The 25426-nt window shown below is 38.5% G+C and overlaps 1 protein-coding gene across 2 annotated transcripts in view; it reads left to right on the top strand.

Annotated features, from left to right (window-relative positions):
- Positions 1 to 7573: 7573 nt before the first annotated feature.
- LOC100535565 (adhesion G protein-coupled receptor F5-like) overlaps positions 7574 to 25426 on the top strand; it is a 30760-nt gene continuing 12907 nt past the window's right edge. Inside the window, exons 1-12 of one of the 2 annotated variants that reach the window (XM_073933530.1) lie at positions 7574 to 7716; positions 7990 to 8098; positions 8394 to 8497; positions 9322 to 9364; positions 12034 to 12165; positions 12649 to 12783; positions 16964 to 17064; positions 17545 to 17612; positions 17721 to 17857; positions 17959 to 18153; positions 20747 to 20947; positions 21058 to 21207. In XM_073933530.1, the coding sequence (XP_073789631.1) occupies positions 8086 to 8098; positions 8394 to 8497; positions 9322 to 9364; positions 12034 to 12165; positions 12649 to 12783; positions 16964 to 17064; positions 17545 to 17612; positions 17721 to 17857; positions 17959 to 18153; positions 20747 to 20947; positions 21058 to 21207 (1279 nt within the window). In that variant the 5' untranslated portion in view covers positions 7574 to 7716; positions 7990 to 8085. Of the gene's footprint in view, positions 7717 to 7989; positions 8099 to 8393; positions 8498 to 9321; positions 9365 to 12033; positions 12166 to 12648; positions 12784 to 16963; positions 17065 to 17544; positions 17613 to 17720; positions 17858 to 17958; positions 18154 to 20746; positions 20948 to 21057; positions 21208 to 25426 lie in introns of those variants that run through there. The other variant, XM_073933531.1, reaches the window with a different exon arrangement.

Genomic DNA, 25426 nt, shown 5'->3' with positions numbered 1-25426 from the left:
ATTACTGATCTTTTTGAGGAGGGAACGTTGATGTCGTTTGAGCAAATATCTACTAAGTACAATATTCCAAGAAAACTTTTCTTTAAATCTTACAGAATAGGAGTATTGTTTTTTTCTAGGCAGAACCAATCATTAAACTTGCCAGTACTTTCCTTGGAGAAATTAATTACTAAGAATTGCTATAATAAAGGATTAATTTCAGTTTTTTTTTTTCAACTGGCTTATATCAGGGTCTACTGAATCATCAACACCGAAATTTGAATTATGGAAGATGGGATTGAATGAGGATATATCTGAGGATGAATGGAGACAAGTCTGTAAAAATTAACAGAAACAGTTAGGGAGCGTTAGCTTAAAACTAAATGGGTTTAATAAAAATATTCCTGATACATGCTTTAAATGCAGAGAGGCTCAGGGTTCATTTGTGCATTGTGTTTGGGAATGCAACATTATTAGAGACTTTTGGGTGGAAGTGATTAATTTTACAAAGATAATTGTACCTTTTAATATTCCACTAAATGCAAAAATAATTTAGCATTTAGAATTCTGTGTATTTATATGGGGAGAAGAGAGTGATGTTCTTTTGTTGGGGTAGGAAATAATTGCGACGAAATGTAATTGTGTTTTTGTGTTACCTGTCTTGCATAATTAAAAACAATGAACACATTGTTTAAAAAAAAAACAGAGAGAGAGAGAGAGAGAGAGAGAGAGAGAGAGAGAGAGAGAGAGAACAGGATGCACTTTGTTCTTTGATTTTTACTTGTTTCTAATGTAATATTATATTTTAGATAATTTTTGATATATTTTTTTATGAAATGTAAATTAAAAATCTTTAAACTTTTCCATAGCTTAATAATTAGTCAATTATTGGTTGTGGTTGACTGACATAAAAATGGGATTAGACTGGTTTAAAAACCCATGACCTGTTCAGATAAACATCTTTCTGCTTATCTGTAGCCCCATTCTTTATCTCATGATATGATTTAAATGTATTTGTAGGGGCATTCCCATATCACAGAAAAGGAGGTACATTCTTCCTCATTCTTAGTTTGATGGATTTGTACATTCTCAACCCGTTTGTTAGCAAGGTTTAAAGAAAAACAAAAAGGGGAAAAAATAACTTAATAGTTTGTATAGTTATCCTATTTCTTTAATAAATCCTGATTATTACTGTAAAGACACATAATTATGAATTTGTGCATGTTCCAGAATTGAAGCCAGAATGTAACTTAAAACACAGGTAAAAACACAAAATACATTTGTTAGAATGAAGGAAATAAACAATCTGGGAAGGGTTTCAAAGCTGGTCCCTGCCAAAGTGCCAAAGTGTCTGACCTGCCAAACTTCTTCCACGAGCCTAGTAACTCCAAAAGACCAAATACTAAAATAAAAGCAACTGAAAGGTTAGGTATCAATAAAGATCACTTTTCATGACTTTACTATCCAAAAGACACTGAACAAGTTGGCACACATGGAAGATTATCAAGCCAAAACCCACACTGTAAAAAGCATTTTCTTTAAAAAAGTGAGTAAACACATTGCCTTAAGAGAAACAAGTTGACAATATTTTGTCAGTAAACCTGTTGTAACTTGGAAAGGTTTTATAATTTACATTTTATAATTATGAACATAGTTCAGTTCCCTTAATAATTTTATTGTAATGGGTTTACTCCATAGGATAAAAGATATGGACGTAGTATCCGTGACGTCCCCCATAGGGGCACGCAAAAGAAGCTATACGAACAGTAGGTGTGGCCAACCATCACCATTTTGTTCACGTGTCATGAATACCAAAAAATGGCAAAGAGGCGGAGCTTGAGCAAAGCTACAAAAGCCTGACAGCATTTTGCTTAGACAGGCTTTTCTTTGGGAGAAACGCTTAATACTTCATTACCAGTGACTCGTTTGTGATCTGACTACATGTGCTTGGTTGTGTATTTGTTAGCACAATTAAGTGCACACAGCGTGCACTGCAAAATTTTAAGTTAACTCAACTTTTAACTAAACAACCAGCTGCAAAGAAATTTTGAGTTTATTAAGCTTCAGAGGTTAGTGCCATAGTAAAGTTGTGCCAAATTATTTATTTTTTTAAGTTGACTAAAAAGGCTGTTTTAAGTCAAGTATACTTTATGGAATAATTTGGTTCAACTTCAACCACTAAAGCTTAATAAACTCAACATTTATTTTTATTTTAACAGTGGTAAACCCTCAAATTAAGAAATCAAAATTCAAAGTGTCTCCTCAACTGATTTTTTTTTTACTTTCATTGAACAAACATTTCCAAACGTGGAGTTCATTTTTATGCGTAAATTCAACTCTGAGCTCAAAAGTATGTCCTCCTAACTTCCAATTTTAAACTGAGTTAACAATTTGTAAGTTGGATTTTTTACAGTGTGCTACAGTATCTGATAACTGCAGGAAATAATTCCAAAAGGCAATTGGCTGTGTAAAGATACATTAAACAAAACAAAAATAGGATGTATATGTCAAGCTCAAAGGCTAATCAGCTGGAAGTAGCTGAGGTGATGAGACAGTGAGCAGTGATGCAGACCAAATAAAATGAAAAAGATGAGTTATAAAAAAATTCACCCCCTCACAGGTGTCATTAAGGGTAATCATAGCTCCCCTTCATGGGAACTTCTATGATTGTCTGTATAAACAGACTTTGGGAGTGCTTTAGCAACCAATCACTTCTGAAGATATGAAAATGGGCCAATAAAATGTCAATTGAATTGGCGGAGCTTAGCTCCACAGCTGAAACTGATGAGCCAATTAGGGCCGCTTGATTTACTCACATTTTAATTAAAGTTAACTAAACACTTTAAAAGCAACAAGTTGCCTCACTTTTTTTAAAGTAAAGACAAATAATCTTTTTTTAGGTCCAGCTAAAAAATGAACAAATTAATTTAGTATTTTTTGTCTGGGTTGAACACAATTGAACAATTTGAACAATACACATGGGTTAAACCCAACTAAAATAATGTGGCAGAACCTTAAATTGGCAGTTCATAATTTAAAAACCCAATGTGGCTAAACTACACTGTACAAAATGGCTGTAAAGCTTACTGTAATACTGGCAAATTTGGTTGACAGTAATAGTGTAAACATAACAAGTGTATTGTAAATTAACAATTAGAATAGTGCTAAAGTTTTAGTAATACTTTTAGCTTCAGTAATACTGTATGACTTTACAGTAATACTGGATTTTAAAGCACATTTATACAGCATACAACAGTTCTCTTAATACTGTTAGAGTAGTTGGTTATTTTTAGGATAATTTATAAGTAAATGATTATTAAACTATTCAAATTACCATTTATAATATTATTTAGGCATATAGTAACAGTGACAATTACAATTGTGCTAAAGTTTTAGTTATGCTGTTTAGTAAAACTTTTAGTTTCAGTAATACTGTAGATTTTAAAGCACATTTATACAGCGTACAACAGTTCTGCAAAGAAAAAAAATCTGAAAAACTGATCTTTAGTAATTGGAAGCATTCGGTTGCACAACAAAATTTAAGTTTAAGGAGACAATTCTTTTTTTTCATCTGGGTCAACATTTAATGGCTGGTGTAATTCCACACTCCATCAAAAGTTCTGCGGCATCATGCTGTGCGATAAAACTGCACATATTAGAGTGGTCTTTTATTGTGGCCAGCCGTTTGTGTACATAGAAAAAAGGTTACATTTATATTTTTGTTGGGTGTATAATCTACATGAACTTTGGAAGTCTATTACAGTCCCGGAAGAACACTCTCAAGAAAAAAAAAATACCAGCAGAGACAATCAGACTCTTTTAAACCTTTCAGACAGGTTTCAGGACTGTGATTGATGAAAAAAATAAATAAATAATAAAAGAGGAATGCAGTTAGTCAGGGTTTTCTTTTCTTTTTCATTTACAATCATCAACATATAAAGACAAAACACACTAAAGGTTCAGCTCATGAAAATGGGAGCAAAAACTAAAGTGGGCAACACTATAATAACGTCACACTATGCACCATTTATTAAGCATTAGCAAATACTTAAATCATCATTTGTAAAGCATTAACTCTACATCAATAGTAGATATAGTTTATAACTACAGCTACATATGCTGTGTGCTTGTCTTATAAGCACATGTATAATGTGTATGATGTGCTTAATGATTGTTTTTTCACATTTTGTTCATTATTAATTTTCACTAACAATGAAGTATTGTATCATTTACAAAGCAGCTCTTTACAAGTAGTTGGTGGTTTTTAGAATAATTTAGAATAATTTAGAGTAAGTAAATAATTATTAAACTATTCAAATTAACATTTATAATATTATTCAGGCATATAGTAACAGTAACTCTGATTGTCAATTAATGCTTTATTAACTATTAACATAACCTAAAGTGAGGAGTAAATCCATTATATATGACAATTAATAGCTTAGTATCAAATGAAAATTAAATCTTTGCAATTGTCTGTAAAAGTAAAATGACTTTACAGTTGAAAGTTTGCTAAATAACAAGTGTTATAATACAACAAAGTCTGATAACACAACAATATAATAATTCAACAATATTCAGCAATGTTCTCAACAATATTCAGCAACTGTAGTCAGTTTTTTTTTTTTTTTTTTTTTTTTTTACATAAGATTTATTTTTCATTTGATACAGTTTCATTTTTGTGTATCTTGAAATGAATATGTACAATGGAAGTCAGAAGCCTTCCTGTTAAATTTGATATTTGGCATTTTATATTTTCCCTAATGTCTTTTAAACAGAGAGATTTTTTTAAGACACCCTGAGGTAATTTTTTTTTTTACAGATTTGTGTGTGTTGAGCATCAGTTAAGACAATTTTAGCACCTGTCAGCTTTAATTGCAGGGAAAACTGGATAATTTTGAGCTTTTGACAGCTAATTTCATCTTCCAGATTTAAAATAATTTTTGGGGCTGGATCAAAATCGGTGACGTAGCGCAAATCTGCTTGTGGAGTGATGACGTGTCGGTTTCTCATTAATATTCATAGCAGTTTTCTCATCCTACCAGAAGACCCTGCATCTTATTTACTTATGAGAGCGCATGCTTTCAGGGGACAGACTAATATGAACAGTAGGGTTGGATTAATAGACGATGCCATTGTCCATCACTGATGGCTGATAGACATGACGATGCTGAGCCAGAATCGCAATCCTCCACCTCGCCCCCTGTGCAGCAGCAACCCGCTGGCAAAGAACACACACTAGGTTTACACTAATGAACGAAACTATTTGGTCTTTTGAATCTATCAGGTAACATGTCACAGCATCAGTACAGTGCTTCAATCTTTCGCTTTCATGCTTGTACTTGATACTGTTGGTTGGTTCCTGTTGGTTGTGCACCTTTTTACCAACCAAGTTTGTCAACATTATAACGACACAGATCAATCTACCTATTAATGCCAGAGTCGAGCAAAAAAAGTTATTGACAGGTGATAATGTGGGTAACTTGTCTTTATTTATTTATGATTTGGTTATGTGTAAAACAAAGACCATGCAGGTCAGGTGGTTAAAACAGTAGGCTACAAATAATTAATTCACTGCTGACTACGATGACCATGCCATCGTCCATTGTGATGTTTCATAATAGACATCGTACAATGCCTAATTGGTCAACATTGACCAAAAGTTATGGACAGACCACAGACCTGCTAAGCTGTGAAACAGCACACGATACACAGTATTTAGCCATTCATGAAGGTTTGTATGCATTTGTTTCCATAATCCAAAGAGTCTGTTGCATGGCTTTCTCCGAAATGCTGTCAGGGTGCTGTCTTTTATTGGTTGAGTTTGTTTAGACACATCGCACCAGACACATCTGTGCTGCCATGTTCGCACATGTTTAAAATCTCCAGATTACCGGCAGGGCTAATGTTTGAAATGGACATGGCAAGAGACCTGCTGTACTGCTATTCACTGTGTCTGCATTCAGACCCGGGATTGAGGAGGAGAGAAGTCTTCCTCATTTGTAGTGTGTATGATTATCTTTATAATAATATAATAAATTGTGGTTATATATTATATGAAATTACGAACAGCCTATTGTATATTTAACAGAGAAATTTATTGTTTATTTCTTTGCATTTTAACTTTGTAAACTACAAAATCATGCATCTCCTCATGTTTTGTATAGGATTTTTTTTATTTTTATCTTGAAATGGTGAGCCAACTGACAAAAGCCCTTATTTCTCCCTCCGCTCTGCTGGCCATGCCCACTCCTCACCCTGCTCACAGTGCTCCAAGCCCATCATTGAGCTTTTTTTTTTTTTTTTAATTCTGAGGTAGACTTGAACTGAGAGAGGGGGGTTTAATGATCCTTTAACATAATATAGTAGTTTTAATAACCATTTTTAAATAACTGATTCATTTTGTCTTTACCATGATGACAGTACATAATGTTGTACTAGATATTTTCCAAGATGCTTCAGCTTAAAGTGCAATTTAAAAGCTTTACTACAGTAATACATTTAACTAGACAAGTTAAATTAAGGTTGATAAAGCACGTATAAAATACTGTGAAAATTTCTTTAATCTGTTAAATATCACTTAAGAAAATTTTGAAAAAAATTGCACAGGAGGGTTAATATTTTTCTCTCTCACTCTCATTCATTTTTCTGTTTAAATATAACTGAGCGTTTAATTGTCATTTATACGAGATTTATAAAGCATAAATAGTCCTTACTAGATTGGGTAAAAACTGCATGAAGTTATTTTAATAAAGCATTTATTATTGTCAAGAGTAACCATTACTATATGCCTGAAAAATAAGACATATAAATGTTCATTTAAATAGTTTATTAATCATTTACTTATTTATTCTAAATGATCTTAAAAACACCAGCTACTCTTAAATAACTGCTTAAAATACAACAATAATTAAGTATGAAAATTGTATAATTAAGCACATTATACATGTGCTTATAAGAGAATACAGCATTTGTAGCTGTAAATATAAACTGCTTACTAATGTCTATTAATGTAGAGTTAATGCTTTACAAATAATTAAGTAACTATTTGCTAATGCTTAAATTATTTGCAGTGTGCAGTTATTATAAAGAGTTACTCTAAAAGGATGTGCAATTATATTTTTGTTGGGTGTATATAAATGCAGATCTAATACAGTCCCAGAGCAACACTCTTGAGGAAAAATAACTGCATTGAATATCTGATTCCTTCAAAGTTTACTTTAACTCAATTGTGGATGATACCCAAACAAAAGAAGAGGAATGCAATCAGTCTAGGTCTTGCATAACTTCATGTTTTCTTTTCATTTACAATGAACAATGGTAAAGTACACTTAATATTTTTAATAAGTTATTGAGCAATGTATAATGTATACATTTATCAGCAGACAGAATAAAAAAATAATGCGGTCAGAATGAACTCAACTGTTTGTGCATTGTTTATTGTTTGCTCATCTGGATTTCATTTTGTATATGTACACGGGTACTTTTAATTGGGTTGGGGTGCAACAGAATAAAAAGCACTATCAAGGGGTGTCATGCCTTCTAAACGTTTGGGAACCACTGCTCTATGGTGTGATACATTTTTGGAAAAAGTGCACACATTGATGAGAGTTGCATGGGAACTATTAAAAAAAAAAGGAGGGAGGAACATCTGACAAGGAAATTAAAAGGTTGATCTACAAATGCATTACTAATTTCAGTGCTTCAGAGTGGCGTATCAGTTTTTCCAGACGCAAGGTAAGAGTGCTGTATGTTTGCTTCTTACAAATGTATAAATATATCTGCTAGTACATTTATAATAGAGCAACGGAGACATACAGTAGAAACACAGACATAGAAATGTTTATATTTTTGAGATACAAAGATTGTACTTTAATTTATAATGACATTTATCATAATAACACATAAGAAATGAAATTCATCATTGAAGCATGTCTGCTGCATCATTATCATGCCTTTGTTTTGTACATTAAATGCTGTAATGTCATGACAAAAAAAAATTTCTTGCAGGAAGATTCTGGGTGTCTGAATGAATAACAATACAACATACTGCAAAAAAACAAACATTCTGAAGACGTATGCTGTAATTTACCTTGAATGTAAAATATGGCTATTGGAGGTAAAATACATCACAGACTTTTGTTAGAAATTGAGCAGTCTGTTTTAGCATAATCTATTAAATAACAAATGATGCATTTGTAGCAGCCCCCCCCCCCCCCAATGTTTTTAGCCTATTGCTTTCCACTTTTATGCTTTTTAAGTCATTTATCAATGCACCTCATTTTTTAAATAGCATCAACATCTCTCTTTTTTGTATTCATTATATGCCTTTATTATAATTCGAAAGATTGAAATAGATTAAACATGATGTAACTGAGTTGGTAAGTTTAACAATGACTGCAATTTAATGTCAGGGAACACATTGAAAATCCTATTCGGAGTCATGATTGCTGTCCTGCTGATCTATGAGTGTGCTGCGGAAGCTCTCAATTTTTCAGAAATATGTGTGGATTTACAGGTATGGAAATGTTGTTATGAAAAAAAATCATTTAATGACTTTTATGATGTTTAAAATATGTTTTATATACAGTTGAATTCAGAATTATTAGCCCCCTTTGACTTTTTTTTTCTTTTTTAAATATTTTCCAAATAATGTTTAACAGAGCCCCTTTAAGCTATTCTGTATATATTTTCAATAGTCTACAGAAGAAACTATCATTATACAATAACTTGCCTAATTACCCTAACCTGTCTAGTTAACCTAATTAACCTAGTTATGCCTTTAAATGTCACTTTAAGCTGTATTGAAGTGTCTTGAAAAATATCTAGTAAAATATTATTTACTGTCATCATGGCAAAGATAAAATAAATCAGTTATTAGAAATGAGTAATTAAAACTATTATGTTTAGAAATGTGTTGAAGAAAATCTTCTCTCCGGGTCAGAAATTGGGGAAAAAAATTAACAGGGGCGCTAACAATTCAGGGGGGCTAATAATTCAACTTTGTGTGTGTATATATATATACACACTCGTGTATGTGCTTTAACTGCAGATAGGCACATATGTAAACTTTTGTAATTCCTTTATCAATTACCTAATTTGGATGTAAATACCCTCAAAGCTGATAGTCTGCAGTTAATGCACATCATATTAGTTTAATTTCAAATCCATTGTGTTGGTGTATAGAGCCAAAACTGTTAGAATTTTGTCTAAGTCCCAATATTTATGGACCTGACTATGTGTATGTGACTATGTATATGTATATGTATGTATACAGTATGTATAGTATGTATATACTATGTCACAGTGAGAACCCTTTCTTTCGTTTCTACATCTTTCTAGTTTAGTGATGGCCCAACTCATCATATAAGACGTGGAAGCACAGGTCTGGTTACAGTTGTTTTCTCTACTAAAATAAAGTAATAATGATGTTTTTTTGTCTAATAATAATAATGATTACTTATTCTCCTTAATTAGCTATTTGTTTTGTGAGATAGATATGCCATTGCTTTGTTTACAAATTCAGTGTTTTAGACGAGGGGTCCTATTTTTAAATGTGGCACAAGCAAAAAACAGTGATGAAAAAAGTCACTTACTGCGCACAAAATTTGTAATCTATTACAAGATACAAGATCTATACTATTACAAATACTTGAACAAGAGAATGTGCGAGCTATTAGTGAACTCCAAGTAAATATTTAACTTAAATCTTAATATGAAGTTTAAATAATGTGAGCAATAATCACTAATAAATAAATGAAAATGTATTCTGCAGTACATTCAATTTTAGGAAGGTTCACCACAACGTTTTATAAATCAACTCTTAACATTTTCTTATAGGTGTTGAGTCACAAAATGCCATGTTCAAACAGGTGTATACGATAGTAGGACGAATACTGTCTGTGTGACGAGCAATTATTTTTGTGGTGATCACCTTTAACCATAGTGACAGTGAACAGATGTTCATTTGGTGCATTATTTAATCCTAAATCTTGATTAGTCTATGGAAGTTTATATTTACAACTGTAAAAACAAAGAGAATTTGAGTGCATGCTGACTACAAACAAAAATACAGTGGAAAGCACTATCTGTGGTTATAAGTGGAGAATGTGAACAAAATTACAAGACTCCCACTGGTAAAAAGGTATCAAATATTGATCAGTTAACTGTTGTCAGACAATTTTTTTGTTTTATTCACAAAGGCCACTTGAATATCGCATCTGAATTCAGATGTCAGCTCATTTTTAGTAATTCATTCTATTGCACAGTGATTTCTTGAAATGACAATTTTACACTGTTTTACACTTGAGTTGCCTGAAACACCTGAAAATACAGGAAGTGGAACCCTATTTGAGAAAAATTTGCAAAAGAAATAAACTGAACAACTGGTTGATAATTGCACAGATGCATTGTGGACATTTTTACATTTTTAATAAACATGCATCCCACATATAAATCTGATAAATGGCAATGCAAAGTACAAAAATTAATGAAACTAAAACACTGGTCAATTTAGTGTTAGAGGATTCATGGCTAAACTTGACCAGCCTGGTGGCCAATCTTAATTGATTTTTTCTTGAAGGTGGTGTTGTGTATCAGGATGATAATGCACCAATACAAACAGCAAGACTGTTGACAGAGTGATTAGATGAACATGAATGTTAAGTTGAACATCTCCCATGGGCTGCACGGTGCCCAGATCTAAATGTTACTGAGCGACTTTGGGGTGTTTTGTAGCAGCTAGTCAGGAAATGTTTTCCTCTACCAGCATGATGTAGTGACCTGGCCACAATTTTGCAAGAACAATGGCTCAAAGTCCCTCTGGCCACTGTGCAGGAGTTAAATCTGTCATTCCCAAGGTACATAAAAATTACAATGGTTGAAAAACATGTAATGAATATGTGATGAAGAATATGTATGAACTAATTTATGTATGTAATTTACATCAATTTAATTCATCATATATCTGTATGGGATTGCAGATCACCATCTATTTGATGTTTTTGTATACATAGACATATAGACAGGTGTTCAGGCTAGAATGTCATAAATAAACCATTTAAAGATGTTTTTAAGATCTTTCTACATAGCAGATGTTTTCCAGACCAAACAATGTTCTTGGAGATGTACATGTGTACATCTGGCATTGTATTAGTTCTGAGATTTTTATTATTATGTATTTTAAAGCAAAAATTATGTGTGCATAATCCATATCCATACAGTCGAGAGACGACACGACTTACAACTGTCCACATAAATTTTGGTATTTCTATTTTTGCTTTCACACCAGGCTGGCTGTTTCAGAACCTGCTTTCTCCCTTTGCACAGTTAGTTTTTTCAAAACTTTGCCAACCCAGGCTAATTCTGGATACATTTGGGACCGCAAAATCCTTTCCCAGAGCTACATTTGCTGGTAGTTTTTGCAAATCCACCAGAGGTCGATGTATACGTTTTTGAGGATCTCAAAATTCTCTAGTGAATCTCATTCGACCGTCCTTTTCTCCCATAAATCCACCAGCGGCTGCATTATACATTCTAGCCGACTAGCTGGCTGAAAGACTGCCCACCCCTTCCCTAAACACAACTGATAGTGTTTTCAAAAGCCATCTAGAAAAGAAACGCCTAAATGTAGACATGGGTATGTATCAACAATGAGCAGTGTTGCGATTTGCTGCTGTATTATAATTTTAAAAGTTGTTATACACACCTTAATTTGTGATTCACTCCGATACTTAAATAAATTGGATTAAGCTACAAGGGATGGTAAACTGTGTATTTAAAGACTAGAGATTACCGTTATTAGATGCATGCATTTAATGAATCATAAGTACCGTGTAAAAACATGTATTTACACAATAAGTGCATTGAAACACATGACTAATTTTAGTGTAATTACTTATAAGTTACAGCCCCTTAATGGAAAGTGGGTCCAAGCATTTAAATTTCTCTATGCACATATGGTGGCATTGATAAATAAAAATCCTTGAAAATGTGCATCTAAGGTTTTTTTTTTAACAATGTAAGTGTAATTAATTTTTTTTTTTGTTCTTGCAGAAATGCTGTACAAGTATGATAGTGGAATTGATGTCAGTTTATTTGACTTTACCCTGGTGAACAACATCACATCAATCCCACTGCCTTATGCTCTGAGCAGCATAAATATCCTTGAAGTTGACATGACTACTGGTAAGAGCGAATGGCAAAAACCGAATGTTCTTCTAATGTATTTATATGGTTCCTGTATAATTCATTTTCTGAGAAACAATATAAGAAGATTCTGGGAACTTTTCTTATTGGTTCTTTTGTTGTATTGCAAAGATAAGCTTCCAAGAACAATGCAAAAACAATTTATTATTTGGTCACAGTTTATTTAGGGTTCAATTCTCGCTATTACCAAACTACTAACTAAAACATTTGCATCAATAAACACCTAATTAGTTTGTTCCTAATATTAGGGCAATAGTTAAGTGTACTGTATATATTGTAGGATTAGGAATGTAGCATAAGATGCAGAATATGTACTTTTACTTTGGGAAAGCTTTCAGAGGTCGCTGCTACCCAAATGAGGAGACCTGTGACAAAGACACATATGGGCTCGCCCTTGTTAGGGGGAGCACAACATACAATAGATGGTTGGCTGGTAGAGAAAACATATGTCTGCCTATGTAGGAGGACTTACCATGGCTGACATTGCCCATGGGTCGTCTGAAAAGGGGGCCACACATAGCTGGCACCGTACCCCAGAACATGGGTTGACCAAGCAAGCATACAAAGCAATGGTCCCGCACCTGGCTCCAGTGCTGAGTAAGTTACTTTAAAAAAGTATTTAATTACTAATAACATTAATAAAATTGTACTTAAATAACTTTGTTTAATTACAGTATTTGGAAAGTAACTCAGCTACCAAATAATTAAATACTTGAAAAAATTTAACATATAAATATAAAACATATATATCTCAATGCGGCATAGACAATAGAAATTAAACTCTTTTAATTATTTAAACCTAAGCCAAACAGGACATTTTAGCTTTATTACAAATTGTAACACTTTAAGAATTATAAACATTATATGTATCAAAACACAAGACAATTAAATTAAAATGACACAATATTCCGTGCATACCATATATTGACATATATTTCTAGCTCCGTGCATTGTTTTTTAAGCATGTTCAATCTACTTGATAGATTAATAACTCTGCTCCATTTAATTAATTGATCCAGAACTGTTGAATTAATGTACAGTATTTAAACAAGTACATTATAAGTTTAAATTACCTGAAAATCAAAAGTAATTCATTAACTAATTACCATAAATAGTTAATTTGTACCCAATTATACCCAACACTGCCTGGCACCTCCGCCAAGTCCGGTAAAGGGGGCCTTGAAGGAACTCACTAATGGGTTCACTAATGGGGCTTAAACGAGCAAAGCAGTATAATGCACACATAGCTCTGGGTTATGGAGCATGGCACAACAAGCGTTTTTGACAAAAAGCTAAACTTTCTCCCCACTGACTGGTGTTGCTCAGCAACCCAGGAGGAAAGCGGCCCTACATTATAGATTCTCATGAATGTGTTTGGTGTCACCTAGCCCACAGCTCTACCAAAGACAGGTGCCTCATGCTAACAATTAGGAGGCGACACCACTAGTCTAGCAGTGCTCTCACCCTTGGGGCACATGGCTCGTCTTGAGTATGGTATGCAAGGGTAATGGCACCCACTATCTAGTACGCCAAACTATTTAGATACGGCACTTCCCTTTTGCTGACCTCCAAAAAAGACAAAGAGCTGCTCAGAGGATCTTATGCTCTGAGTGTGGTTCAATTGCTCGAGCAATGCGTGGATGGGACACAGCAGCAAGAGGGCTGGGTCTGCCTCCTCCGGGGCAGTGCTTGCAGGTTCACGACCTGGTCCCTAAAAGTAGTGGTAAGAATCTTGAGCACATAGACGGGCTTAGATCTCATAATTAAGTGGAGTAAGCCGGCCAAAATTCATGATTGACTGAAAATGCCTCCAGGTCAAAGACCCTCTTGAACGACGCCAGCATGGACAGCAGAGCTGTCTTAAGCAACAGGATCTTAAAAGATACTGACTCAAGCAGTTCAAATGTATGTCTCTGCAGTCTGGAAAGGACTACAAAGAGATCCCAAGAGGGTATGAAATGAGTGTGAGGTGGATTGAGCCCTCTAGTGCCTCTGATGAACTGGACGACCAGGTCATGCTTCACCAAGGTCCGGCCATTCACCAACTCATGATGAGTGGAAATGGCAGCAAAATAAACCTTCAATGTAGAGGGCAACAGCCCACCCTCCTCTACAAGAATTATACCACTCAACAAATAGACTTCACCTTCCTCCATGATCCTCTGACCCACAGCTACATGCTCATTGTACACTGTGCCCCAATCCATGGAGTGGAGAGAGCTTTCTCTTTTCTTGGTTGACCTGTAACGTCAAACGGCTCTGATGCATGAGCACCAGATCCCTGCACATTTCCAATACTCCCTAGATTTAGCTAGGATTAGACAATCAATCAAGGTAGTTGAGAACGTGTATGCGTTCAACATATAAATGAACGCATTTCATTTCATGTCATGTCAAGGAAGTATTGAAACATGAAAAAAAACGTGTCCTTCAGTTTGATTGATTTAAACCAATCCTGGGGATGGACACATGTGATGATGTGTTTCTGCATGAGCATCCTGAATGGTATCTTATACAGATACTTATTCAAGATGTACAGATCCAGGACAAGTTTGATTGTGCCCTTCGCCAGTAGGACTGCAATCTCTTTCTGCAAGATAGAGGCAGCAGTGGGCTTTACTACAAAGAAATGCACACCCCTGTAGTTCAGAGGGAATTATATGAACTAAAACTGGTGAAAAACGGCAGAGAGCAAGAAACACTGTCAACAGCTCTAGGCAGTTGATGTGCCAATGTAGTCGGGGTCTGGTCCACAAACCCACAGCTGCATGCTAGTTACACACAATTCCCCAGCCTGTGTTGGAGGCATCTGTTGATACGAAAACATGCCTGGATACATGTTCTAGAAAACTGAGGGTGCGGTGATACATCCGTGAGATGTAAACTCTGTGTGTGTTCATGTGCCATGCCTGTCTGTGGACCCGACCATGAAGCCAGTGTTGAAGTGGTCTTATATGAAGCAACCTGAATACCATATGCCCAAGAAGGCTCTGAAAAGTTTGCAGTGGAACCTCTGTTTTCTTGTCAAGAGTACTCAGACAAGACAGCACCAGCCTGGTGCGCTCCTCTAAGAGGGGTGCCACCATGGAGATTGAGTCAAGTTTTATCCCGAGATAGGAGATTCTCTGCACAGGGCACAGCTTGCTCTTCTTTAGGTTGACCCAAAGCCCCACCTGGTCAACGTGCCAGAGCACAGTTTTCCTGTGCATAATCAATTGATCCCCAAATGAAGCTAGGTTGGGCCAGTTGTCGAGATGATTGAATATGTGTATGCCCACGAGCTGAAGAGGCAGTAGGGCACCCTCCAATGACCTGAAGGGGAGAAATTTGTACTGTCATGCTCGACCATCGAACGCAACCCAGAGGAAAGGACCGTGGCATGAAAGAACGGAGACATGAAAGTATGCATCCTTCTGGTCTAGAGCTGCAAACCCTGGAGGGTGTGGCTTAATTGCATCCTTTGCCAGGAGGACAGCAATCTCCTCTCTCAAGACAGGGGCAGATACGGGACTGACTCTTGTGAACTGTACACGCATGAACTTGGGAGGGTGTAAAGTGAACTGTATTGCGTAGCTGTCTGACCATTTGCATGAGCCACCGCAACAGGCTGGGCAGCGCTAACCAGGCTGGCAGAGCCCGAGCTAATGCACCATCGGATCGATAACTGACATGCCAGAAAAAAGGGAGCTCGGGAGGGAAGTGCTCACCCCAGGAAGCAGAGTGACTCGAGAAAGAGCTGAAAATAAAAGATTTTCTCTTACCTTCCTCCCTCCAATATGGCCCAGCACTGTGAGCGTCCCAGACTGGCAAGGCTCGGGTTTGCACACCCGGAGGTCATCAGTAGTGATTTTAGTCGCTTATGTAACCAACTGTGATCACCGAAAAAAGAGCAGGTCCCTTTCTCTCTGAGTGGCCCGTCTCAAGGTCACTTTGTGGTCCTCTTACTGGACTTAACGACGCTCTGAGGTGGGGGCATTTCCATCCTGTGAGTTGCTTGATGCTCGATGCTACCACGGGACCGGTAGAGTGGGATGCAGAGATGAAGCAGGTGTTGTGACCACAGTTGGATGACCTCGGCAAGGGGCGGCCGAGGTGGATGAGGCAGTGGGGAGAGCAGCTTGTCAACGTCACGCATATCGGCCAGGTACAGCCAAAGGGGCCGTTCTGGATTCCACTAATGTGGACATCGTCTTCCTCAGGGCACGAGCAGCCGACTTGGTGGTTATGAGAGTGTAGTCACTCACCGTGAAGACCTCATGCATTAAGCTTGGGGAATAACTATCCTCATGCAGCTTAGCAAACTTCTGTGCTTAGTAGCGCTGATAGGTGGCTTTATAAGATGGAGGCAGCCTGACCTGAAGCTGTGTAGGTTCTGGTCACGAGAGACTCCACCTGAGGAATTGATTTGTTCCCCTAGCGCCTCTGTCATCAAAAAGGTAAAATAGGAGCCCTTTAAAATAAAGTGTGACCTAAATTATTGTTTTGTGTCTTTATAAAAGCCAATAGATCCTCAAGCACATCTGCTTTTTAAATAAATATAAAATTTAATTCATTATTTTTTAATAAGTAAAAAAAAATAAAGAAAAAGTTTAACAATAATTTTTTTTATATGAATGAATATATTTTCTTTTAAACAAGGATAGGAAAATAACACATTTATAATGAGTTTCTAAATGCTTCTAAATATTCATTCTATGTTAGTATATTATTTGTATATTCATATTAATATTGAGACTAAAATATCTCCATACAATGTACATAAAATATTGTTTTACAGTTATTGGAATGTCATTGAAAATATCTCAGACTTTTGACACAAATCTTGCTGACCCTAATAACCCAACTTTCAAAGATTTATCTGGAAAGCTTGAATCATCTGTAAGTATTTAATGTTTATTTTATCCATCTATCAATCTACCTATTTTTTGTGAAAATACCATATGTTTGCTTTTATACTTAATTATATTTTTATTATAAATTATATGTAACATGATAACTATTTATTTATTTATTTTTTGTATTTTTTATACAAAATTATATATTTATTGTTATATTTATAGTTTTTTTTTTTTTTTTACTTAAATCAACAACATCAACAACAAAAAGTATAATCACAGTATTCTCATTGCAACACCTTGTATGAAAGAACCCAGCAATTGTTTGGTTTAAAAAATATCTACATGACCAAACATAGAAATCTTGATTAACTTTGGGCTGTCAATAGACAGGAATTAATGGATTGGTGGGTGGCTTGTTTCATATATTCATATGGTGTAGTGATACTAAGAAAACAACTTTTTTTATTCTCTTATTATAATATGTAATTGATCATACATTTAGTACTTTTGCTTTTTACAGATTGACTCAAGTTATTCTACTTATTTAAAAGGCTACATTAGTAAGTCTGTGAAGGTTAATGCCTTCAGGTACTGTATAATTTACCTTTAAATTCTTTTAATTTTTCAAATAAATGTTTCCTATTTATTTTCTATCCAATTCAAATGTAAATACAGGGTCTTGTGTTTCCTCCAAAGGCCTGGTAGTGTATTGGCAGACTACACAATAAGCACAACATCCAACAACCTTGATTTTTCAACAGCAAACGCAGATCTTTCCAGCTCACTACAGGCACAAGGAATAATTTTACCTGCAGATGCTTTTGCTCAAAGTGGTAAAGATATTCAGTGTTAAATCTTAAACTCTTCCCATGTCTTGAATGCATCATGCTTATTATGCTATAATTAAGGTTTTTGTTTTCATATTTTTGTTTAGATCAAAAGGACTTTATAATGGGTCAAGTTTATCCTCTGCAAAAGTTGCACCTGAAATGTACACAGCCGGACTTTGTAAAAGGGCAAATAACATGGAGAGTGAATAACAAAGATCCTGCACTTGACAGCACAATGTATTCACTTTCAAGCGACAACAGCACTCTCACAGTGAAAAACATTACTGAAACTGACAGTGGTGAGTGACACAAAATTTATATTGGTCTTACATTTGACATCTTATATTGCACAATCCTATTTTAGGATCATTACGCAATGTAAAAAGCAACTATCTTTACTTTAAAAAAAGGGTTTTTACAGGTGGTGATCATACGTTAGTAACTTAAGGGTTTGAAAAGTGTTTAATTTTGGATCAAGAGCTGAAAAATGTAATTGGGTTACTATAATAATAATTGATTTTACTAAAGAGGTAATAATAAAATGAATTTCAGAGTTCACACTTGATGATTGGTAATAAAGCTGGTTTGGCATGCTGTCCCAGGGGAGAGCCATAAGCTCATAAGATCCTTGAGCCCGGGACTCAAGGCCCCGCAGCCCTGTCTCCCGCAGGAGTGATACCCTGAGTTTGCAGGGCAAGAGGGGAGTTTTAAACTCAGGTAAATGTCGAGAATCCCCCAAGAAGCTTTTTGCTCAGGACAGCAGCGGCATATTGAAGTACACTCCAAAGGGTAAGGAAATCAATGCTATATCCGGCTGCTGAATAATTGTTGAGAAAGAATAGGAGAAAGAGAGGCTCCCGCAGGAGCGGGGGTAAATGCAGGCTCCTGCAGGAGTCTGTGCAGGGAGGGGAAAAGAGGCTGGGAATAACTCCTGTGGAAGTTGAGCTCGGGACACTCCTGCTGGAGTCAGAGCTGGGGAGTGATGGCTTAAGCAGAAGGAAGATAGAGAAGCAAAGCTTGTGCTATAAGAAAAGGAAAGGAGCGGAGAAACTCGACACTGAAAAGAAAAAAGACATGCAGAGAGACTTGATCCTTGAAGTAAACGGTGCACTCTACGTTGCAAGGCAGAAAGAAAAGTGGGTCAGAATCGACGCTTGAAGGAAGCGGAGCATTCAACACTTGGACAGCAGAGAGACTCGAACACTCTAAGTGGAGCACTCGACACTAGAAGGAAGGGAAGGGGTGGAGAGACTCGATGCTGGAAGGGAGCAGAGAACTCGATGTTTGAAGGAAGGAAAAAAATTATTTAAAGCTGGGGAGTGAGGGCCTTTGCAGAAGGAAAATTATAGAAGCTGAGCTTATTGCTTAAAGGAAAGAAAAGTAGCAGACAGACTCAACACTATAAGGATGAGAAACAGGGAAGCGGAGAAACTCAACGCTAAAGGGAATCGGAGCCCTTGATGCAGAGGGTCCGAGAAAGGGGTTAGCGGAGAGCTTGGATGCTTGAAGAACGAAGGCTGAGGAAGTCTTTTAAGTGCTTTTGGAACCAAAAATCATGTTACAGGGTGGTTAGCGTCATCTACGAAGAGGGGGGAGAGGTTGTTGGGATTTTGTCAGGGAGGTCAAAGATATAAAAAAATGGCCTTTCCTGGATTGGTCTGTCTTGCTTTCTTTGTTTGAGTAAGGGTTTCTTTATTCGACACAGTTAAATCTGAAATTGTGGGGTGAATAACTGGGTTACATTTGGAGGTTGTGGTTAACTCAGAGTACCTGAGGAAACCAAAAAAATGCTAGGTTAAACATAGTATCAAGGGTGCGGCTGTGTGTATCGACTGGTAGTCTTTGTGGAGGGTAGCTATGCATTTAGAGAGAATGCTGAGCGTGACGGGTTGTCTAGGATCTGGGGGGGAGGGGTGGGCTTTCTGTATGCCTTTAATGAGAAAGTTTGTTTGGGAGTTAGTTATGGCGTCAGAAAAGGCTATGTGAATCAATTTATGAAAAAAATTAGGTGCCGTTTAAATAGCTTTTGATGGGGCTTGCTTGGATATTTTTGGCATATGCTGGTAGGAAATAAATGAAGTGATGGAGAGGAGGGAGAAATCGGGTAAATGAGCTTTAAAGAGTGAATGGAAGTGTTTGAAAGTATTTTAAGCTGTGAAGTATGATTGGAGAGTTCTGGGGGCTACGGCTTCATAGAGGTTATAGAAGAGGTGGTTAAAGGCAATATCAGTTTCGAATAGTGAGGGACTGGGGTTAAATAGGGATCCGCTGCTGAAGCTAACAGCCAAAACGAAGGCTGGAAGGCTGGAAGAGGGGTAGTTTGCTGGGGGGAACAGCTAGAGATAGAGCTAGGAGGGATAGAAGGGTAAGAAGGAAAATGATTGATCTGAGCTGGGGGGTTGTAGCAATAGGAGCATCTTGATTTTGGGGGGGTGGACAAATGGAGTAGGGAGAGTGGGACTGGAGGAAAAATTTGAAGGGGGGCTGGTGGCTAGATGGACGATCTGAGGTTGTCCGTTTGAATGTCTTAAGGTTCAGTAGACGATGAACGGTGGAGTGTGGTCTGGGTTTCCTGAGGACGATGACTAGAGGACGTGTGGCTGGGGGGCATGGTTAGTTCTGTTTGTTCTTTTGGGTACTTAAACCGGTGGAGAAAGTTTAGGCAGAGAATTCGGGGCGGGGCGAGTTTTGGTGTTCCGGGTTTTCCCCATTTGTTGGTGAAGTAGGTGAGAGATTCTGGTAATGTTGTGGTATAATTTGAGCAGTGCTTTCTTGTTGAGGGAGCAAGGAGTGTTATGATAAAGTTCTTTCATTTTAAGAAACATCTTTCAATAAACAAAGTTCCTTTGTAAATTAATAAGGATTCTGTTTTGATTTATTGCTCTTTCGCAGGTCAATATTCATGCTTCATAGAACGGACCACAATACCTTACATTCAGTGGCAAAACATTGTTATCAAACAACGTCCCAACATAAATGTGGGTAATGATTACCGTGTTCTACCATGTGATGGGAGCAGTTTCCTACTGAAATGTTCTGTTGATGCTGGCTACAATATTGAGTGGGTCCAGGGTGAAACAGTTCAAGATTCAGGTTGTTCATTCAAATTGGTGGTCTTTTTTTTACCAATAAAATTTCAGAAGTCACTATTTATGCTTTAAAAATCCACCATCCTTTAGTAAAAATTAATTGTGATTTAACAGAGAATGGACCTGATGGCATCACATTAAACTACACAACTCCAAGTGAAAATTGTACAGAGGAAACCTTTACATGTCGCCTCAAGGGACTGCCGCAACTCCTTGCATACAGTTATAGCCAGAGCAGAGTCACAGTGAAGAGTACTAATCAATGTAAGCTTTTATTTTTCTCATCCTTTTCAGCTTTTTTACTCTTGTGCAGTAACATTGGATTATTTGTTTGTTTATTATAGCTTTTAACTTTTATATCACACAATACAAGACTATAAAAATACTCTTAAGAAATAATAATAGTAATAATAATAATAATAATAATAATATCTAATATATGACACTTTTCCATTTGGCCTATCTGTCCATCTGGCCATTTGGTGTATTTTTTATTTTATAAACAATGAGGAGCTCCCTTCCTTATTTTGCTTTTATTATTAACCAGTGTGGTAACTTCTTTAAAAGTTATACAGTAATAATCTCCAATATCCAGCCTCATTGGAATAACCAATTTAGTTTTAGATTTATTTTTCTTCTCTCGTGGCTTTCCTAGATGCAGGAGTAGGTGAACTTACAGTATATGACACTGACACGGATCTATAATTCTGCTGAAAAAAAAGATTCTATGTATTGCACATCCTATATTAATGTTGCATTAATGCGTCACACTTTTTTGTTTGAATCACATCACACCAGTTTTTCTGGTTTTGACTGCTTTTTTGCTTTTTGAAATTATTTGATCTTGGAATGCACAACTAGAATTTTTATAAACCAATTTATAAAAAAAAAAAAAAATAGTAGTAATAATCCAATATCAATATTGTTAAACTGCATACAGTACTAGAGATGCAAAAATCAACTGCCCAGAGACCAGAATCGGAAGATTTTTTTATGACTTGAAAGGTGACTGGCCGTTCATTTGGCCAATTTCAGCCAGTGCCTTCTGTTAGGAGCTGCATGTGCAATGTCATTATACAGATGATCACACTCACTCACAGCCACATATAATGTCCTTGGCACTGAACTTTTACTACACTAGACAAGAATTTTGCATCCATGACCACCACAAAAAAGTTTGGTGCAATAAACTTAACTATATTCAAATGGCCTCCGACTAAATACACAATTCTGACTTGAGATTAAGTGGCACTTTTTTGACAATGTGTGACCAGAGATGTTTAATCACGACCTCTGTTACACTTGCAGCTTTAAACAAGCCGATCCAGTGCGGCAACACATTATCTTGACTACACACTAAAGGCCCTATCATACACCCGGCGCAAGGGGTGACGCAAATATTATTTGCTACTTTCAGCTTGACCCAAGTATCGTTTTGACGTGTTGCACCACGCTGTTTAGTAAGCAAATGCATTTGTGGTAATATGTGCGCCCATAGGCGTTCTGGTCTAAAAAATGAGATGTGTTAAGGTGCATTGCTATTCTGAGGATCTAAAATAGACTGCTCAATTGAACGCTAAGAGGAGGTATAAAGTCCAGTGCAGAGTGCGTCAGTTGTGTGCTTACTTAAACATTGTTTAATACACACAGGATGTACAGCAATATGCAAATATCTATACAAAAATTATTATTTTCTGCATAAATATAAAAAACACTGCCTTCATCATCTCAGGGGTCTTTTTCAGTTCATTCATGACAACTTGCCTTTGTATAATGTAATTATTATTAGTAGTAGTATTTATTAAATGCATAATTATATTTGTTTTGTTAAAAATAAGCTTAGATTTGCCCACAACACGTTTCCACAAAAAACAGTGAAAGTGAAAGTAAACAATGAGAAGGCTAATCTCTCATTCCCCTTCGGGGGGAACGGAAGCACTATAAGTGGATTTGATGTTCTAAATCCACGTATGGGAGGATTCGGTTCAGAAGCCGCTCGTCTGAAAGAGTATTGAACAGGCCAATGAAAGCAATGAATTGGCAGCGCAAGCTTGCGCAGGTGTGCTGCATCGCCAATTAACTGAGCATATAAGCACACCTGGCGCCAGCAAACGCTACCCTTTTCGCTTCAGAGACTTTTCTGATCGAGTTCATGAGGGTTCCTCCTGCTGATCCACAGCCACTTCGAGCGAACGAGAGCGACCAGAGCGGTCCAGAGCGAGTCCACGCAGCGGCAGATGGTCGAGCTGGGTTTCTCCCTTGCCTGGCGTCCCTTTGGGTCCGGTCCTCCAGAGCGGTGCGTATTGTTGCAAAGCATAACCTAAAAGAGCAACACAGTTGTGCAGCACGTCCTTTTCAGGACGGTACTCCGACTGTGCGTTTCTGGTTGCGGGGGTTTCCTGGCTCCGGATGATGGGCACGATCACTGCATTACATGTTTGGGGGTCCAGCATGTTAATGTGGTGCTCGGGGGCGGTTCATGTCGTCACTACGATGCCATGACCGTCGCGCAGTTGAGATCACGGCTAACTTTCGTGAGAGAGCGAGCCACCCCAGTCGCCTTCTGCTCTGCAGCGGGCGCTCGGGCAGATCTGAGGGTTCCAGCGAAAGATAATCCGCCGCCTAAGGGCTCGCGGACCTCTCGCTCCTCCAAGCGCCCCATCCAAGCTTTGGGCGCTGGGAGTGATCCATCTAATCAGATGGTAGCTCTCACACTCGCTGACACCGGAGATCAGATGTCTTCCGCGGCATCGGAGGGTGGGCTTTCATTGTCCGACGATGATCCGGACCCGCTCGCCCCCTTCGGGCAGGTGAGCGCTGTCAAAACGGATACTGAAACGGACGTGTTAACCGTGCTTTCCCGGGCTGCTTCGGCCGTGGGTTGGAGATGGTTTATCCCCAAGCTCCGCGGCCGGAACGACTAGAGGGGCGTTCCCTTCTTCCCGGCGACGCAGAGTAGGCTCACGCGGTCTTAAAGAGCACCTTTTTTCTGCTCGTGCTGCGTGTCCCTCCACCCTCACCACTCTTGGTGGTGGAGCGGCCAGGGGGTATGTGGCGATTCCTCAGGTTGAGTGTCCGATAGCGGTTAATCCGCGTGACGCCTCTTCTAGGCGGGGTCTGCCTCGTCTCCCATCCAAAGCCTGTGAGTTTTCGGCTCCCTCGGAGCTAGAGCTTACAAAGCTACGGACCAGGCTGCATCCGCCTTGCATGCGATAGCCACCTACCAGCGGTACCAAGCGCAGGCGCTGGCCGAGCTGCACGAGGGTGGGTCCAACCCAGGCTTTTGAGCTTCGCACCGCAGCCGACTAAGCTCTTCGGACTACTAAGTCCGCTGCGTGTGCTTTGGGGAGGACGATGTCCACACTAGTGGTCCAGGAGCCCCACCTCTAACAAAACTTGGTTGATATGCGCGAAGTTGACAAAGTCTGCTTTCTTGACTCGCCCCATATCCCAAGCTGGTCGGCGACTCAGTCTGTGAATTCACCCAGGAATTCGAGGCAGTGAGAGAGCAGTCCGATGGGTGATGTCTAATCGGCGGCCTCGTAAGCCCGCTCCGCCCGCCGTGCCATCCATACCTGCTCCTCGCCGAAGGCGCCCGCCTACGAGAGCTGCACCGCCCCCGCACTCGCCTCTGGCAAAGCGAGCGCGTCGAGCACCTCGGAAGCAGGCAACTCCCCCTGCCCAGAACGCCGCCAAGTCCGGCAACAGACCGCAAAGCGTCCCTGGGACAGGTCATCTGGAGAGGAGGGAACTTGCTCTTTCCCCGCTGGAGGGCAGGGCGCCATTTCCAACGGCACCTTTTACGAAATCTGCCAGTTTGAGCTCAGCTCTCTAGCTCGTAGGTTCGGTGCACTCTGCCAGTGGCTCACGGGCACTGCAGGCCCTGCCAGTCTGGGACGCGCCGCCTCTCAGCTCGCAGGGTCTGCATGCTCCGCCAGCGGCTCACGGGCGCTAGGGGGACGGTCTCCCTTCTCCCAGCCCCCAAGCCCCCCCTCCGGAGTCAGGGTGCGGAGCCAGAGCGAATCGCTCTCCTCCAGCTCTTCTGTGGGACCCTCGCGCTCCCCGGATTAGCACACCCGCTCTGCGCTGCCCCTCCGCGGGTACGTCAACGATTGCTGCGATGATGTCATTAGTGAGGGCTCTGCCTGCCTGGTTAGCGCAGGCCAGCCCCTCGCGGTGGCTCATACCCGCGATCAGACTCGGCTACGAACTGCAGTTCTCGAAACGGCCTCCCAAGTTCACGGGCATGTATTCACCAGGGTCAATCACCTGTCTGCCCCTGTTTTGCGAGAGGAGGTTGCTGCCCTCCTGGCGAAGGGTGCAATCGAGTCGGTACCTCCAGCTGAGATGGAGAGCGGGTTTTACAGCCCGTACTTCATCGTACCCAAAAAGAGCGGTGGGTCACGGCCAATCCTAGATCTGCACGTTTTGAATCGCTGCCTTCACAAACTGTCGTTCAGAATGCTTACGCAGAAGCGCATAA

This window comes from Danio rerio, chromosome 20 (genome assembly GCF_049306965.1).
Source record: "Danio rerio strain Tuebingen ecotype United States chromosome 20, GRCz12tu, whole genome shotgun sequence".
Classification (NCBI taxonomy): Eukaryota; Metazoa; Chordata; class Actinopteri; order Cypriniformes; family Danionidae; genus Danio; species Danio rerio.
Note: the sequence above shows the minus strand (reverse complement) of the source record. Positions and strands in the feature narration are given on the sequence as shown.